Source organism: Austrofundulus limnaeus, unplaced genomic scaffold, assembly GCF_001266775.1.
Source record: "Austrofundulus limnaeus strain Quisiro unplaced genomic scaffold, Austrofundulus_limnaeus-1.0 Scaffold12, whole genome shotgun sequence".
Classification (NCBI taxonomy): Eukaryota; Metazoa; Chordata; class Actinopteri; order Cyprinodontiformes; family Rivulidae; genus Austrofundulus; species Austrofundulus limnaeus.
The window spans coordinates 2,818,570-2,830,724 of NW_013952414.1; the positions used below are offsets into that span (position 1 = coordinate 2,818,570).

Sequence of the window (12,155 nt, forward strand, 5' to 3'; positions counted from 1 at the left end):
GGGGGGGGGGGTGCAGCGTCTACCTCTTCCAATGAGTGGTAAACCTCGTAGTCGTACTGAGACTGTGACCTCCGCCTGCGAGAGGAGCCAGACCCGGTCTGCCTTTCAATTTCTTTCTGCAGATTGGAGATAAACACCCTGTGTGAAGAGGAGATGGGGAGACAGACAAACATGATGCACATAATAACAAACTACTGCAACACTTTGGGGGAAAAAAGAGTCACTGACTAAATGCTCTTAAACATCTGCCTCACAATTCAACCATTTGCTCTCAACTGTCTCACATGCAACTGAATGATACCCCCCCCCCACACACACACACATGTAATCCATCAATAGTTCAATGACTTGTGAATAGAAGGAACCACTCCTTGAAACATCAATYATCCAGTGTCAGCTGTGGAGGAAACCATCCAGTCAACACTTTGCTCTCTCAGAGCTAGAATGTCTCCCTTAGGACTAAGATGACAATAAAAGTGATTTCAGCCACAGTTGCTTTGATAAAACTCCATCATTTCAACAATATTTTAAAGACAGATGGTGTAAGGAGATGAAAGAGTTGTTTGAACTAAATATGATTGGTTGGGAGTGTTTTGATCAGACCGTGTTTGCAGGGACCTTGTTCAAATTTCCAGGCTATGTCCACGGTTTTCTCATAACTCCCTAATGCAGCTTTAACAAACAGGAAGAGTGATGTAATTTCAACAAATGCTGGATAACAAATGTGTCAAGTAGGGGAAACTGATAGGAAAAGCATAGTGGTTGTGTACTTACTGATAATTGATTCTTTCCTGCATTAATCGAGCGTGCAAAATTTGAGTGTCGTTACGTTTCACGTGAACATCCACCGTGGCATTTTGATGGATCAGAACAGCACTGTTGGGCTGCCAGAAGTCCACCTAAATGAACACATTAAACAGGATTTTACCTTTAGAATATCAAGCTGTGATATTCTGTTCTCCATGTGAATCGTTCATGTTGTAAAATACTTTGTAAACTCAAACCAAAACGAGTAACAAATATTTCAATCTGTTAGTTCTCTAGATATGTGATTGTGTAGACTCTCAGCTAGTACCACCCCAAACTTCAGCTGCATATTTGTAAGAACGACTGAGTTATGGCTATTTTTCTGTTGGCTAATGATGACGCTCCGGCAGTCAGCTTTCAGCAGATTTAAATCCAGATTTTACTTTTTGAAAGAGAGTTTTATAAAAATTACACTATTGGATAATGAGATTTTTTCATGCACACACATACAGACATGAACAAAAGCAGCACCTGCTTTTTGTCTTTTTGTGGTGATAAAAAAAGTGAATTAAGACATGATGATCTAAGTCTTTCAACATTTTATAAAACAGTCCAAATCAACCTGATTATTTAAAATAGCTACAGTTTTTTTTTCTTTTTTTAAAGAGATTTTAATGTTTCTGTAATTTGTACCCTGAAAACTCAATGATGCTATTTACTTTTACTTTAGTGAAGTAAAACTAATATTAACAGATCAAATCTGGAAAGTGTTTGATGAAGGATAAACATTTGGAGAACTAATGACTCTGCAGTAATAAAAAGAAAACCATTACCAGTCTCAGTGAAATTACTCTTCTTAACTAGTCTTAATTGGTGGGAAAAACTTAGCTTGAGCTGAAATAATCAAAAACCCATTAATCAAACACACAGACATTATGTAATATTTCTTATAAAATAACAGAAAACAACGAGAAAGGTAATGGAAGATGAAACGGGAAGTTTTATTTGTTTTTTTTTTTTTTTTTTTTTGCAGAGATGATGATGGTAAGATAGGAAAATGGTTTTGGATTCTGCACATGTGTGATTTTCCTCCTCTGCCTTTTCATTTTGGCTCCGCAGGCAGACAGATGCAGGCCAACGCACTCGCCTGTTAACATGTCAACTGCTTCAGTAAATTACAGAACGCATTCCAGATTCATTTAGCGGCCGGGATCGCTGCACGTTCCAACTGTYGCGTGGCTGCTCCTCTGCTGGCAAAACAGCACTCAAAGATGTCGATCAGCTTCTTAAAGGAACGCTTTATGGTTCTATTTGTGAGACCTGAAAATGATGTAATCCGTCTGCTTTATAAAGCTTCAATCTCCTGATTGTTTTTGGGAGCTACAAATAAGTGAATCTGCGTGGTTTTTGGTTTGATGTGGCGTTAGCGTGGGCAGAACAAGAAAGAAAAAAAACTGTGGCTCAATAAAATAAACGGCGTGTTTGTCTTCTGGAAGATGAGGTGACGCTGCGTCTCGGTGTTTCGCTGTCAGATCGTTTACAACAAGTTGGCCGGAGTGAGTCGGACCTGTGAGCCGAAACAAAATAACTAACTAAAGGGAAAATAACATCATGTTTATGTTAAAACGCTCAATTTAAATGTGTTTTTGAACATTTTAAAGACATGTGGCTGCTCTCTACCTCACTGAAACATGGTGCACAGAAGGCCTTCGCTCACTCTTGATGATAGGTAATTGCTTCCAAATGATTCTGGGGAAAGAGACGAGGCTTTGTCTCCTCCAGGGGTTCCTGTCTGATTCCAGGATCTTTAAAACATGTGTTTATCATACATTTAAAAACATCCCCTCTGTTTCTCTTGGGGTTTCTTGTGAAATGAGAGTCTCTCACTAAGGAAAGGGAATGTAACCTGACTGTGACAGATGCTTGTCAGTGTGCATTTCCAACGCAATGCACATTATTGTGATTCGTTTCCCATCCAAGTCATCTCAACTTCGCCATGCTTCTCCTCCTGCATACGTTGTCCTAGAGCTGCCATTGTAATTTCTATCTGTAAAGCTCCTGTGCCAAATGATTGCTGTGCCTTTTGGTGCTTGTACAACTTGTAGTTTTTGAAATGTTAATGTTTAAACTTTATTCCAAATTCATATAATGGGAGTCAATGGGGCCTTGTAATGGTCCAATACTGCCCCCAGCTGTACTCAACTTGGTACTGCACCATAGTTTTTTTATATTTAATCTCAATAGTTCAGTGTTTACAATACTAATGTGATTGTATTTTGATGTTTTACTATAATATTGTCTTAATACTGCTCTATTGTTGTAATATTATGCATTTTTGTGTCAATAATTGTATTGGCAATGTGGCCTCTTTCTGCAGACATACAAACCAACCCCTGCCACCACCTTCTGCCACAGCTCCATTGATCTAATGGTCTATGTCATGGACTTTCATGTGGGAGGTCAGGGTTCAAAACCCAGCTAATGCAACTTTAACGAAAACTCTCCTCCAAATTTCATATTGTCACACAATTACCTTAATTACAAACACCTGCTTACATGACAGGCACAAGCTGGTATAGAAAACGCATTTGAACTTGGTCAAAGTTCCTTCTGCAAGTCCAATGCTGCAGGCAATGACATGCTACATGGCAATGCACACTTGTTTTTACATCGTAAAAACCCATGTCTAGTTGTCTCTGTTTTATCTGTTATGGCTCTGAACCTATCAAGGCTCATTTGGATCACAAACTTTCAGCAACACAACTCTAATATACACTGCCCGACAACATGGAGTGTGTGTATAGTAAAATATATGCTGTATGRAAAAAAAAACCAACCTTCATATGTCCTAGGATTTCCTTGAGGGATCGTACCTCCTCATCATCACTTGGAGTGATCCTGAAAACTTGATCGCTGTGAAAAAACACAATCCTTGTAAGTTATTAGAATAAACATACCTAGAATCGACATACTTGATTGACATACAAAATGCATGTTATATAATCTTTATTTAACCAGAGAAAAAGAAAACATGTCGGATATATCATACACTCTAAACTAGTCTCAGGACAAATTTAAAGTTTATTATGTTCCCTCTATTCCTCCAAACTCAGAGTTATCTACAGCAGGTAAGATATTTATCATTTTTCATAACTTTTCCATGGAGAAACACATTAAAAGCTCAGCCAGCCCCTTTAAGCTACCCACTTTGTCCTCTTGCTGGGTGCATGTCATTCCAAACACATCTGGGCTGTGAAGTCAGGCAATAAAGCTGTGTTTTGTGTCTGACTAGAGGTGACATTTATACCAGCAGATGTTAGATGATGAAATGAGTGGTTCCTCTTASAGGATCCTATAGATGACAGGACCAACCCTGATCTAAACAATCTGAGACATCATTACAGGATCATGAGTAGAAAACAGCAACAGAACATTAGGTTTGCTCAGTTTACAATCAAACTAAAAGGATTTTTCTTGCATTTTTTAAAATTTACATTATTTCAGATGAGAACAACGACTCTTTATCCAAAGATAAGGCATTCAACAATGTGTCTGTTTACCTAACACCATACACAGCTGGTTGCAAGTTTTAGCCTGCAAAAAGGTTTTGGGTAGGAGAGATCTCAGATTGAAAACTCTGCTGTGTTTAAAACATGAGCGACGCTTTTTACAAAAAAACTTTTTTTGTTAAGTTTGCAAAATAAAAAATCTAACGTCTCAGCAGAAAGATAAAATAAAAACGTTAGAACCCTGACAAGTAGCTCAATCTGCAAAATAAAATTTATATTCTGTTTTGCCACATTTTTTTACAAATGCATACCTTGGTATTTTGAATCTGCTGACCCTAAAATGAACTGGTTTATAATAACTGTGTGAATGCTTATCAAGCATGTGTTTTTTGGCACGTATCCTGTTCTGCAAATTTTGTGCAATAAATTAGATATCAAAACGTTCAGCTAATTCAGGATTTTTGGTACTTTAGCAATTTATACTTTTTAAGGTATAAAGCTTTTTTTGGCCATCCTTATCTCATTAAAAATGAATGGAGCTGTTTTCAACTTCCTTCAAACCCTTAAAAACGAAACTTTACTGAACTTTTTACCTTTTTTTTTCTGGTCCAGCTTTTTATTTAACACATTTATACAAATTTCAGCTTCCTCCAGCTTCTATTTGGCTGATTTTTTTCTGCTTATTTAGATGCATTCTGACCTTTTGTGCTGTTCTTCTGCTAATTTCTACTTTTGGTGCTTCTCTCAGCTTCTTTCTGCTAATTTCAGCTGTTTTCTGTATTTTTAACTATATTTTTTTAGCTAATTTGAGCTTTTTGTGATAATTTCAACTTTTAATTGCTTATTTCAGCAAACCTGCCCTTTCTGTTTCTTTATGCTAATTTCAGCTACTTTTTAAACCTATTTTTAGACTGGTCTCAACTTTTTTTTTTTTTTTTTTTTGGTATTCAGCAAAAATCTTTCAGCATTAAACATTCACACTGCATTTTCACCGGAAATGCACATTCTCTACTTCATCTTGTTTTTTGTTTTGTTTTTGATTTTTGTTTCTAAGTTTCTTCTCTCTTGTTGAGCGTCTTCCTTTCACTTCTTTCAAATAGTTTTTTTATTGCCTGTCACAGGAAGCTGGATCACAATAATAACAAAGGTGGATGAAGAAAAAAGAAAAGGACCAGGTGTTCCACGACGAGTAACAGCTTGTTTTTGTGGACCAAAGTTCAAAAGGTCTGATTTCCACCGGAGAAGCCCTGACAACAGATTTTTTTTCCTGCTCTCTTGTGATTTTCTTTATGGTTCACTGACGAGCTACACACAGCTCCAAGCATCAGAGATCTCTGGTTCAATTTGAATAGTTTCTCCAAATTTCTGCACAGATATAACTCTCTGTTTTAGTTACCGTCAGCCTGTTGATTCTCACAGCAGTAAAACATTTGGGATGGAAGCAGTTTGCTTTGAAGGCAATCAATGAAGCAATTAAAGCAAAAAAACACTTGTTTTTGTTCTTCAGTCAAAGCTAATGTTTTAGACCTTGGCATTAACTGTCAGAACGTTTCATCAGGGAGCTTGAAAATCTGTCAATATGGATGCAAATCAAAATGCATTTAGTTTGAGACAGAAAAAAAGAGACTTTTTAGTAAAAATACTTGACAATAGCAGGGTCTTGTTGTAACGATACTAGAAAATGACAAAAATATTACAGTTTCAGAGTTTTTAATTTAACAACAGTTTTCTATGTGYAGTCTTAAACCTGTTTATAAGCATCTAGGACCATAAAAGGTCTCCCAGTGAACTGTTCATGGCCCATGGACTGTCAGTTGGTGATCAGAGTCCATTTGTGGCTCTGGCCACAGTTTATTTAGTGAGTGAAGTGAGCAGAAAACGTCTTGTTTGATAACTGCAGACCCCTGATTCCATTTAAAGGTGAGAACAGCTGATTGTGTTTTACATCTGAGGAGGAACCTGAAAACTTTTCTGAGGGAAAACACAACAGGTTGAGTCTCATCCAGGAGCCAGCAAACAGCAGCAGCAGCAGCCTGGAGGAGGATGAAGGTAAATTCAAAGTGGTTTTTTTTTTCATGAAACACTCACCCTGCGTAGCGGTTGTTGTACAGAGACGCACCGACGGGACATGGCACCGTGCTGCAGATTATCACGCACGYCAGTGAAACCAAGGCGCGAGCAGTTCTCTGCTCACGAGCCATGCTGGAGCTCCAGACGAGAGGTGGACAGAGGCGCTGCGGGGTGCAGGTCAACCACAGGGACCCGGCAGCTCCGGCTGGTCTGGCGGTGCGCACGGAGGAGATGTCTGCTGACTCGGGAGGGACCTGAAGGGGCGGACGTGGGTCACGTGGTTCGGAGCGGGCGAAGTCGGTGACAAGTCTGAAAAGATTAGTGATGAAATGACAAGCGCTTCTGTTTTTATTTAAGGAGGCAGAGAGGTGGATTATATTCAACAGGATCATCAGTTTTTCCTCACTTAATTTTCTTCAATGAAACATCTCAGAAGTTTAAAACAAATATAATTCAGATATTTTGTGTTTTGTGGAAGAATTATGAACAATTAATATCTTACCTGTTGTAGATAGCTCTTTAAACCATCTGAGTTTGGAGAAATAAAAATTATTCCGAGTTCTGTTTTTCTCACTCAGATGTGGGGTTGATGTCAGACCCAATTGAACTCAGACCAGTATTTACGTCCGTTTTCTTCCTCTTTTCCGGGGTTGGGTCGCAGGGACTGCAGCCTAAGCAGAGAGACCCAGACTTCCCTCTTCCCAGCCATTTGGGCCAGCTCGTCCGGGGGGATCCCAAGGTGTTCCCAGGCCAGCCGAGAAACATGGTCCCTCCAGCGTGTCCCGGGTCTGGGCATGGGCACCATGCGAAGGAAACTCGGCTGCTTGTATCCGCGATCTCGTTCTTTCAGTCACTACCCAAAGCTCATGACCATAGATGAGGGTAGGAACGTAGACAGGCCAGTAAACCGAGGGCTTCGTCAGCTTCACCACGACAGACCGGTACAACACCCGCATCACTGCAGATGCAGCACCAAACCGCCTGTCGATCTCCCGCTCCATTCTTCCCTCATTCGTGAAAGAGACCCCAAGATACTTAAACTCCTCTACTTGGGGCAGGACCTCCTCCCTGACCCAGAGAAGGAACCCTACTGGTTTCCAACTCAAGACCATGGTGTCGGATTTGGAGGCACTGATCCTCATCCCGGCYGCTTCACRCTCAGCTGTGAACCGCTCCAGTGAGAGCTGGAGATCAGGATCTGATGAAGCCAATAGGACCACATCATCCGCGAAACAGATCCCCTCAACACCTTGGCTGCATAGAAATTCTGTCCATAAAAGTTACGAACAGAATCAGTGACAAAGGACAACCGGTCGTACAGGGACCTAACCCGTATAATTTGTGTGCTCAATAACCAGGTTAACTACTTTAACTAAGAACAACAAGTGTCTCTGTATTCTCTTCATTCAAATAATCACATGTTCGCTAACAGAGGTTGGACAGTTCTATGGAACGAACCAGCCTTAAAATGAATATTTGTTCTTGCATCTCTTGCGACTTCATACGTGAGGCAGCCATGTTGGATTTTGAGACCTGGACAGGACTCTGACAGGTCTGTGGATGAATTCTGACTTTTTTCAAGTTGATTTTTCTGAGTTGTAACTCAGAAATTTCATCATCAGAGTAAAAATGGAAGGCGTCGTGAGTTTTGGCCAGACTGATGAGCTACTGGCTAGTTTGAGTGATGAGGACAAAACAACTTCAGTCTTGAAAATTTAATATTGATTAATGACAAACTATTTAAAAAACCCCTTTACATCACCTCATTTTTGCATCATGGTTATTGACGTAAAATTTGAAGATCATTTGCAAAAGCAAATAACAGCGGCAGCAGTTAGCTGTGGCACTTCCGTCACATTCTGGAGCTCTGTGGATAGAAACATGATAATATTCATGTTGAAATAACAAATTGTGTGGAACTGATGCTTATAAAATGAGTAAATTAGCATTAGCATGAATTTCCTTTTTTTAGAGAAATTATTTACTTTTATTTAGACAGGTCTCATTTACAAGAGAATTAAATAATATAATTAAATTAATGAAAATAATTACTCATTGAGTCTCAGATTAGATGTCCACTCACCAATCTCATCTCATCAGGATATTTTCTGTTTCTTCAAAATGAGGCCTTTGAAATCTCAACTTTTTATAAGCTTTCAACAAAATGGATGATCAAAAACAGTGAGAGTCTCACTAAAACACATTTATTTTTTAAAATATTTTTAGGGTGTAAACTCTGTTTCTCAGTTCCTCCCAAATTGTTTTCAGTAAACCTTTTACTGTGAATTCATGAGACAAGAAGACAGTTTAGATTTTAGTAAGTAAGTAAGTAAGAAATTAAGTAAGTAAGTAAGTAAGTAAGTAAGTAAGTAAGTAAGTAAGTAAGTAAGTAAGTAAGTAAGTAAGTAAGAAATTAAGTGAGTAAGTAAGAAATTAAGTAAGTAAACTTTATTTCTATAGCACCTTTCACAGACACAAAAATCACAAAGTGCTTCAGAGAAAGCAAAAATACCTAAAAACAATAAAACAGATCACAAATATAAAAACAACAATTAAAACACTATAAAAAGCACATTTACTAAAAGTCTGTCTGAATAAAAATGTCTTAAGATGTTTCTTAAAAGAGTCAGTTTTCAATTTTAGTTGTCGACTGAGTTCCTCCGTCTTGTAGTCCATCTTTGACGAGTCCAAAGCAGCGAGCAGCTCTGCCTTGGCGCTGATCCACAGGAATTCCTCTGTGTGAAGCTGTAGATGTCTCCCTTTATTCCCAGCTTTTTGTTCCCCTCTTTGATCCTCTTCTTATCGTCCAACACGGTGATTAAACGTCTAAGTCAACCGCCGGCCCTTCCTTTTGTGACTACGTGGCAGCGGCACATTTTTCGCATGCTTCTCCTTCAGTGTCAACAGCGTGCCACCTGTTTTGCACCAATTACCATACAGCAGGACCACCCCTTAACCCCCCCTCCATCGTCCCAAACTGTGACAATAAAGCAGTTTAATGAAGATGATGTGTTTCATACATGAATCATCCTAGATGACAAAAAAAAAGTGCTCCAAGTCAGCACAGCAGTAAAAATGAGTTTTTAACAAAATAGAATTAGAAATAAAGCTGAAACAAGTTCAGATTTTTTAAGTGAATTTTCATGAAAAGGTTACGAACATTTAATATCTTACCTGTTGCAGATATAACTCTTTAAACTGCCTCAGTTTAGAGAGGTAGAGTTAAATTATGACAGTCAGTCTGCATGGAAATGGTAGTCTCAAAGATTTTTAACGTGATTCATGCAAACAGTGTTTATTGCTCACCTTCATCCATCACTGAATGGATTCCAATGAAACTTCCAGAAAGCAATSAACRACATCTAAYGATTAGTMAACTCAATGCACAATAACTTAGAGACACAAGTGTGGGTGAAGCAAAAATAAATTCAACTCTTTAAATGTTATTTTTTCCTTGGGTCAGTTGGTTTAATACAAATATTAYTTGTAGCTTTGCATACATTTTGAAATTTGGGGAGTGAATGATTTAAAACTATCACTGGTTTAAAAATCCCATGAAAATGATCCACTTCTCCTTGTGAAAATTTAAATCACTGTGTTTAAAAAGCAGATATATATTTCAGAAATTTAGAAAAAAAAGTAAAACCAAGAATCTGAGGTGAGTCTGAGCTGAACACAGTTGAATATTCAGGTCCTGCTTGCTTCTTTTCTACAGTTTGTTCGTTATGTTCAGATCCACCCGTTTGAAGGTAACGAGTCTAAAACCATACAACTGGAGTCAGTTTGATGTTTTTATCCTCAGAGCTGCATTCCTAGGTGTGTGGCACTGCGGTGGGCTTCGGGTTGTGGTCTGCAGGGCTGTTAAGGACCAAGTTTCTTGTTGTGTTTTTGCAGCAGAATCTAAATCTCAACCTTCAGAGCAGAGCCCAAAGTCAGTAAATCACAGTTTTCCTCCCGAGTCTCAAACTGCTCTGAGGTGAGGAATGTGAAAGAGCTCTTTGACCACCTTGTAGTCAGAGTTTGTGCTGTTTGGCAGAAAAACTGGGGGTTTGGGTAAAGTGTGGGGCCTTCAGGAGGATGCATGTCACCATACCACCTTGAGGAAAGTGGGGAAAGTTTAAAGAGATTAAAGCTGTAAAGTCTGAAGAGGTCACGGAGGCCATTTGGCGGCTATAAAATGAATTACTATAAAACTGAGCTCAGAGGAAGGCGAGTGCGGAAGCCCCAAAGTGCCAAAATCCAGTGAGGTTAAAGTTCTTCTCCCAGTCAGGTTTGAAAGCTTTTCACCCGGATCAGAAGAGTCAAACTCATTTTCACTGAGGGCCATGTGAGCGTTATGGTGGTCCTCAAAGGGCCAGATGTATTTAAATTCAACGTTTCATGTTTGACTAAACAGCAAACGTCCTGTTCCTCTTCTCGTTGYTGAGTACCGCTAAAAAAAGTTAACTGAGCTCTACATGGTATTTCCTGCATAGAAACAGTGTTCCTTATTRATACTGAAAAGTACGCGTATGACTGACTAAATGTGAAATAAATAATACAGAAATACTATTAAAAGTAAAAGAAAGAGTTTTACTCACTGTTGAGTTGTGGTGAGTAGCCGCCATCTTGAATTCTGAACAACAGAGAATTCCCACTGGAGGGGGTGTTCCAGTTTAAATTTATGACTCGTAAGTGGGAAAACCCCACTTCCCAGTGCAACTGGGCCGTAGCAAAAAAAAAAAAAAAAAAAAGCCATTAAAAATACATTGAAATGGAGATTTTACACTGAATTTTGCACACTGCAAATTTTGAACCCCGTGCACCTCCACCTAGTGGTGGGATGCTGTTGTTGCATGGTTGAAACAATCAACGTGCATTATGGGAGATGTAGTTTATGGTCAATGCTGGCTGTAAAGCARCATATGCTTRTTTYAAGAAAAGCCATAAGTCCTTGACACATGACCTATTTTATCTCATTATGCAGCTACAAGAACAAATAATTCATTAGCTTTTTACATGAAGATTTTAATAATTGACCACATAATCATTGTATGTATGACAAATCTCTGATGTGTTTATGTCCAACGTTACTTCTTTAATTTATGTGCATTTTTGACTACGTGTCACTTTATTTGAGTATTTTCATGTCTCTACAGACAAGGGGAACTTTGGATTAATGATCTGGGTCAGCAGATCAGAATCATCCATCATCATGAGTCAAACACAGAAACAAAAGATGAGTTGATTCAAACTGTTATTATACATCTACAGACTTCATTGTTTAGTTCAGACGAAACGTCCAACACTTCCTCATATGAACATGTTTGCAGGGAATTTTGTGAGATTTAGTCAAAGGGGGAGGAGAGGAAGTTTTAGGAAAAGTGCTGCATTTTTCTGCACCTTTCAGATTTATCTGCAAGAATTTAAAGTTTATGTCCATGTTTATAAAGTGCATGTTTTCCTCTTCAGAAAGAACTCAAAATAAAAACCCAAACATGTGTTTTGAGCTTTATTGAAATCATTGAAGAAGAATTGAATATGGCACCAGCCAAAAACACGATGAAAAAACAGGCTTTATTTTCTTTTTTTAGTTTTGCCAATGTTGTGGACTAAGGGACGCCAAAAGAAAAAAAGTTAATAGATTTTCCACTAACATTTTATTGTTATTTAGCTCACTGTATTTACATTTTATAAATTTTTACTAAATGTTAAATTTACATGTAAAAAATATATGTTAATATTCAATCCTAAATCTAAATGTAAAAGTTAAATCTTAAACGTTGAAGTTTGTGTTGAAATATTTTCGAATGTAACACGGCCTTTGCTGTCGGTGCTCTGACGTCATCA

General features: G+C 38.4%; 1 protein-coding gene across 1 annotated transcript in view; it reads right to left on the reverse strand.

The window, feature by feature from the left end:
- The window catches only part of cpa6 (carboxypeptidase A6), an 11,045-nt gene extending 4,510 nt beyond the window's left edge, over nucleotides 1–6,535 (reverse strand). The window contains exons 1-4 of the mRNA XM_014002298.1: nucleotides 6,345–6,535; nucleotides 3,585–3,660; nucleotides 775–899; nucleotides 24–138 (exon numbers count right to left, since the gene is read on the reverse strand). Of these exons, the coding sequence (XP_013857752.1) occupies nucleotides 24–138; nucleotides 775–899; nucleotides 3,585–3,660; nucleotides 6,345–6,457 (429 nt within the window). The 5' untranslated portion in view covers nucleotides 6,458–6,535. The remainder of the gene's footprint in view (nucleotides 1–23; nucleotides 139–774; nucleotides 900–3,584; nucleotides 3,661–6,344) is intronic.
- Between the last annotated feature and the right edge of the window lie 5,620 nt (nucleotides 6,536–12,155).